The 6712-nt window shown below is 44.3% G+C and overlaps 1 protein-coding gene across 1 annotated transcript in view; it reads left to right on the top strand.

The window, feature by feature from the left end:
* Eps8 (epidermal growth factor receptor pathway substrate 8) overlaps positions 1–6712 on the top strand; it is a 181909-nt gene that overhangs the window by 157366 nt on the left and 17831 nt on the right. Inside the window, exons 17-18 of the mRNA XM_005364535.3 lie at positions 1368–1476; positions 2390–2533. Of these exons, the coding sequence (XP_005364592.1) occupies positions 1368–1476; positions 2390–2533 (253 nt within the window). The remainder of the gene's footprint in view (positions 1–1367; positions 1477–2389; positions 2534–6712) is intronic.

Genomic DNA, 6712 nt, shown 5'->3' with positions numbered 1-6712 from the left:
GACAGTGTAGCTCTCTGAGGAAGGGTCGCCCTGTCTCTACACACCATGGAATGACAATGGAGAGACAGTGTAGCTCTCTGAGGAAGGGTCGCCCTATCTTTACACACCTGGACTCGAGGGCCCAGCTGTGGTGCAGCATGCCCATGTGATGACCATCTTTGGCCTGCGCCTGTTGGTTTTACACAGAGGCTTGTGAGGAAACGTAAAAATGCGATTGGAGGAGGTCGGGAATAAAATCATTCAGACTCAGCAGTATCATTTTATTGTTGAAACATTATGCCAGAGATGGAGATAAGAATACTATTGAATGCATGAAGTTTTGTTGTTCATGTAAGAAGGTAATGTTAAGTACATTATTAAATCTGTTAATGCTGGATTATTGGAAGTAGTATTTGGTTTTCAAAAAAAATGTGGTTTTAAGAAATTGGGCCCATACTTCAGTTATTATAATATAAAAAGCTTATAGCAATGTAAAAGTGTGTTTTTCTCTTTGCTTGAGAAGGTTGCTGGCTGTAATCTTGAGGGATCCCTTCCCTTGTACTTTTGGCAACCGAGCAAAGGTTTCTTTAAAAATGATCCCTAAACATAATTTTTAGTGCGTTTAGTTGTTTATGAAATGTTGCTTGAGTGAGTGAGATCAACAGTTAACTGAAGTTCTGCTCTGGGCATTGTCTTCGGCCTGCTAATTTCACATGTTCATTCTGTTCCTTTCACGCTCCATACGCTGACTATCAGAAGTCTTCCGCATGCGAGCTTTCTTCATTCCTTCTGAGATGGGATCTCACATAGTCAGGATGGCCTCAGACTTGATGTATAGTCCAGGATGACACTGAACTCCTGATCCCCTTGCCTCTGCCTCTCACCCGCTGGGATTCTGGGCATAGAACCCCATGCCTGGCGTGACTATGTGTGTGTAACAGACAGCTCCCAGGGGTAGTCTAGATTTGGCACAGTACCAACTAGCCTTGGAATTTTGCATCATTTTCCTTTGAGCAATAGTTTGTTCTAAAAAAAAAAAAAAAACAAAGCAAGCAAACAAAAAAGAAACAAAAAGCCATTTCTTCATGTGTGCATGTCCACCCACCCCTGCATGTGTGCCAGACAGAGGCCAGAAGCTATAAGATCCCCTCAAGTTGGAGTTGCAGGTAGTTGTGAGCCCCCACGATGGGCACGGTGAATGGAACTCAAGCCTCTGCAAGAGCAGTGCCCTCTTTGACCTGAGCCATCTCTGCAGCTCCAGTTTGTAAGAACTCGACGGTTCCTTTCAATTCTCATATTTTGAAAGGGTTGGACTGGCCTTCCTGTTTACTTCTGTACTTAGGCTTCAGAAAAACCGGTAGAATTACAGAGTTCTTTTCTTTTTATAGAAATTATGAGTCCGTCAAAACACAAACCAAGAAATACGCCAAATCCAAGTATGAGTTCAGGGCAAGGAACAGCAGCGAGCTCACGGTTCAGAAGGATGAAGTCTTAGAGGTAATTTTGATTCTCACCCTTTTATTACCCTAAGGAAGTAAACTTTCTGTGTTCTTCTAATATGCCTCTCTGTGCACAGTCCATCCTGGGCACCTGGATCTCTCTAGAAGTATTAGCTACTTAGTTTATCTGATACCACAACAGTGCTGTACATTCAAGTAAGAGAGACCTGGAGCGCTGTGGAAGAAGGAAGTTAGTTTCTTGGCTGGCCTTGTTGCCCTCCCTTTCTTTGGGATTCATTCAGTTTGGAACCAAGGCTAGTCATAAATTCAGCGCAGAGGAATCATGACAGTTTGAGCAAAGAAAACATTTCCTCTTTCTCTGAGCATTTTTGCACACAGCATCACGCAATTGGTAATCACATTGAGGGTAGTGTTTCTTAGGTTATAGTTTAGAGCACATTTCCTAATACATCCAAAGCCTTTTGTTAAAAATAGTTCTCATAGTTTCCTTTTCTGTCCCACAAATGGAAATAATAGAGCCCTCCAGAGTGGGCATCTTATTGCCCTTTGAGTACCTCAAATGATGCAGGTACATTTTGAAGACAAAGTATATATTTGGATTAGATTTGTCATAGTAACTATTTTACGGAAATATCAATAATTGTAAGTCTTTATGAATTTCAGTCATCCCAGCACTCAGGAGGCAGAGACAGACTGATCTCTGTGAGTTCAAGGTCAGCCTGGTCTACAAAAGCTAATTCCAGGACAGGCTCCAAAGCAACACAGAGAAACCCTCTCTCCAAAAACAAAAACAAACAAACAAAAAAATTCAGTCACTCATATGTTCATACTCAGTTCATTATCTGAAGTAAAAAGAATTTTCTTGGTTAAAATTGAGAAATAGATTTGAATTTGACCCGTGAGTGGGTTTTCTTACCGAAACTGCTTTTCTCGTCCTTGCATACTGACAGATACTTGATGACAGGAAGCAATGGTGGAAAGTTCGGAATGCCAGTGGAGACTCTGGGTTTGTGCCAAATAACATTCTGGATATCGTGAGACCCCCAGAATCCGGCGTGGGACGTGCTGACCCCCCATATACACATACCATACAGGTAACTTAGGGTCTGGGCAAAAGTTAATGTTTACAGATTTCCATGAACAGCAATTAAGTGCCCTTTGTATATTAACCACTTTGAGATGGAATTGGTTATATTTCTGAGAGCAACCAAAGAGTCATGTGGGGAGACAATTGAGAATTATGTGTGTTTTCTGACTCACTTCCTAAGGAAACTGGTAAATGCCCAGCAATAAATTACCGCTCCTCTGAATGCTTTTTTTATACCTATTTGTAATATCTCTAACAAACATAATTTTTTCTCTTTGCCCATTGATGTGGCACAAGACCAGCTGAAGGGTAGAATTCCATCTATTAAAGCCTTGACCTTCAGGGTCTATTAAATGTCCAGTGTCTGGCAGCCTCCAGTTCACACTCAGCCTGCCTTAGCTCATGCATGGATATGTGTCCTGGCGTCACGGTGTTTTCCCTGTCTTTCTATTAAGGTTAAATATGTCTATGACGTAGGTGAAGTAGGACAGGTTCTTCCCAATGACCGCTGAAGACTACCCAAAGCTCGCACACACCCCATTTCAGGGTTTTAGTTGCCTGCAGTTTATCCATTTTGGCAGGTGTATTCCCTTGAGCTGGCGCTCTCGAGTGAGGTCCTAAGAGAGAGAAAGGATGGCCTGTGTCAGTATAACCTCCGAACCCCATGACTTCATTCCCATGCCTTAGGGGAAAAGCCTTATAATTTTCAGTTTTGAAAAAAACACCATTTCTGGCTCCATATTTATTATGATTTCGTTAGCATCCCTGGTTCGTGTCGTAGCTTCATGGATGTACTGTGAAGCAGTTCATTGTTGGCCACGTGTAGGTTGGTCAAGCGTCCAGGCTTTGAGTGGAGTTCATTATCCTGGCTACCATGCTGAGTTCTCTGACCACTTGGAATTCCTTCTGACACTCAGCCTCCAGTAGATTCTTGTCCCTTCCCAGAGAAATTTGACCTTATCAGAAGCCACGAACCAAGCAAACACTTGATATAAAGAATTCTTATCCTTCGGTGTGGAGACACATTCCATCTTCCCAGACCTGGGGGGACAGAAGCTGGATCATCAGGACTGTGATGTCATCTTGGGCTCTGACTCAAAAAAGAAACAGAAAAAGAAGACAAAACATTGGTGTTTTTCTGTGTATTGTCACCGTGTAAAGTGATGGTGGTAGAAGTCTGTTTCCTGTGCTTGGTATCTTGTTTTGTTTTTTTGTTCTGTTTTTTTTCCCTGTGCTGACATGGCATATGTCCTTACTTATGTCAATCATTTGTCATTAGCTTTTGATGCCAAAGAAGGAATTTGAATTATTCAAGGTATGGTTTGCTGTGTTTCCCATGGATTTTTGCAGTGACTTTTCTAACTTGATTTTCCATTCCTCTTCCTTTGCATAAGTTCCTCCTTTTCTACGTGTGAGATGTGGTTGTCTATTGGTGATGTAAGGCCTCTCTTCAGAGGATGCGTGCCAGTCCTCTGCTTTCTCTTCTGGAAGGCTTTTGATCTTATTCTTAACAGTAAGGTCATAGATGCTTGAAATGTGTGTCTGAAATACCTGCCCTTTGACAAGTCAGGATTTTCCAACATTCTCACTACTGATAAGGTGTTTACAAAGGGCTGTCCTTTGACCACACGGACAAACAGACCCAAGAGTTTCTGAGTCTGCATTAAAAAAAATTGCTCAGATTGAATTTTGCTTGTATCCATGATTCCTAGGAACAGATTAAACTAAAAAATAAGGTGACTTAACTGAACTTGCAAATAATGTGTATTCTGAGTATCTGTCCCCATTAGGGACTCCCTGAGAGGAGCCAGACTCCCATTCCTTCCCAACTTTGGGCTTGCCTTTTCCCTCAGCTGTGACTCCTGGCCCGAATTGTGTGTTGACTTTCCCGTTTCAAGCCTGCCTCTGGCTACAACGAACCCAAATGATTAGTACACTCCACGGGCAAAAACAGTCCTAAGGGAGAACACGACAGCCACCCTCCCTGACTCTGTTCTTTCACAGACCCTTGTCTTACATTTTTGTCAACTTTGGCACAGTGATGAATTTGTTTTTTAAATGTTCACACGTACCAGGAGTCTGTGCTGAAACTGTGTAAAGAGAGATTTGTGTCCGCGGCGGAAGGTTGCGTGTTTTGGCTGTTCCCACAGGCTCGGTGCAGAAATGTGTGTTTAGGAGTGCGTGTGGCTGTGTGCTCTCCCCCTCCCTTCTCCCTCCTTTTCCTTCTGCCCCCTTCTCCTCTTCCCCTCCACCCTATCTCTTTAGCCCCTGTGACATCCCTGCTTCTCTCAAGGGATTCCTGCTCTTTAATGAACTTGTAATCGTTCTGAAAAGAATGGGGTAGGGTGGGAAAGAAAAACCCTCAGAAGCATATCCCACCCGCTGTCTATCTCTGTGACCGTATCACAGACTCCTTTATCTGAGAAAACCGGCACTCACTGCAGAATGACAAGGTCCCTCCCACGTGTTGGTAGAGTCCAGGGATGCTCAGGCCCTCACTGTGCAGAACTCGAGTAGCTTTTGGTTCGTGTCTTCCTCTCCTTGCCAGGCTTCCATTCATGGATGTGTTCAGTACCAGCATCTTGCTGTTGGTAAGAAGAGTGGTAGAAAGGCCAACACTCTGTGGTTCCTATGCAGAAGCCAGCAGCACACCTGTCTCCAGGTCACCTGTGGCTTCACCACGTCCTTGGTACAGGCATCTCTTTGAAGAGCAGTGACTTCCGTCACACCCTACAGATCTCTTTCCCCTTCCACACACTCATATCACACTTCTGAAGTAAAGGAAGATTTGGTGGCTCATAACCATCATCCCTACACCTGAGAGGAGGGAGCAAGAGGATTTCTGGAATTTGAGGCCAGTCTATACTACAAAATGAGTTCTGGTCCAGCCTGGAGTACAGTGTGTGCCTTGTGCGCTGCGTCACAGCATGATACCTGCTGAGTCATCAATCAGGCTGTCAGTCTGAGCCCGGAATTCTTTGAGCTCTCCACACATATGTCTCATTGAAGTTCCGCAACAACCCAATGACGTAGGTACATATCACGTAGCCAACTTGGGCACAGGAGAAATAAGAGGCTCCGAGTTGTACAGTAGTATGAAGCCAGGCCTGGGACCCAGCCATGTGGATCCAGAGCTGGTGCCCTGATATACTCCCCTTATTCCAGGGAGGGGTCTGGAAACGTCACCATCTCTTTTTGTTTTAGCAGGGTTCTATTGACTAAGTACTCGAAGGGACACGAGCTCTGAACCCGTCTTAGAATGACTCCTCCCCCGCCCCACCCAATGAGTCCATCAATTGCATTTTATATGTCCTTTCGTTTTTGCAGTACTTTAGAAAACTGTGCGTGTGATACAATGGGCTGGCAAAGTGGGCATTCTGTGAGTCTCAGGAAACGGGAATCGGACGTTAACTGCTGCTGTTCAGCATCTCTGGCTCACTCGGTGTTTTTAAACGGATGCAGTCCTGCTTCTCATCTTTTTCCCGTTCTGCTTCTGGTCTGGAAGAATTCTGGGGAGCAGTCCCTAGTGGCCCAAGGACAGCAGTGCTTGTCTGTTGGTGCACATCTTTGTCTGGGATACTGTTCTGACGGCAGGGGCCCTCACACCTGAAGCAGCAAGTACCAGGTGTTGAATTGTCACCTGAAGTCCCTCGGAGTCTAGGTGATTTGATAATCCTCACATTTGGAGTGATTTTTAACAGCTCTCTCAAGACAGACTCCTCCCCAAGGCTTTGGCAGCATTTTAAAAATCCAAGAGAAAGACATGTGATGGAGAATTTACAAAAGTGTGTGTGTGTGTGTGTGTGTGTGTGTGTGTGTGTGTGTGTGTGGTGTATGTGTATGATTGTGTGCGTGTGTGTGTGTGATGGTGTAAGTGTATGATGGGGTGTGTATGTGTGATGGTGTATGTGTATGATGGGGTGTATGTGTGTGTGTGTGTGATGGTGTATGTGTGTGATGGTGTATGTGTATGATGGGGTGTGTGTGTGTGTGATGGTGTATGTGTATGATGGGGTGTGTGTGATGGTGTATGTGTATGATGGTGTGTGTGTGTGATGGTGTATGTGTATGATGCTGTGTGTGTGATGGTGTATGTGTATGATGGGGTGTGTTTGTGTGTGTGTGTGATGGTGTGTGTGTATGATGCTGTATGTGTGATGGTGTATGTGTATGATGGGGTGTGTTT

The sequence above is a fragment of the Microtus ochrogaster genome (genome assembly GCF_000317375.1).
Source record: "Microtus ochrogaster isolate Prairie Vole_2 chromosome 14 unlocalized genomic scaffold, MicOch1.0 chr14_random_2, whole genome shotgun sequence".
In the NCBI taxonomy this organism is placed as follows: domain Eukaryota; kingdom Metazoa; phylum Chordata; class Mammalia; order Rodentia; family Cricetidae; genus Microtus; species Microtus ochrogaster.
Note: the sequence above shows the minus strand (reverse complement) of the source record. Positions and strands in the feature narration are given on the sequence as shown.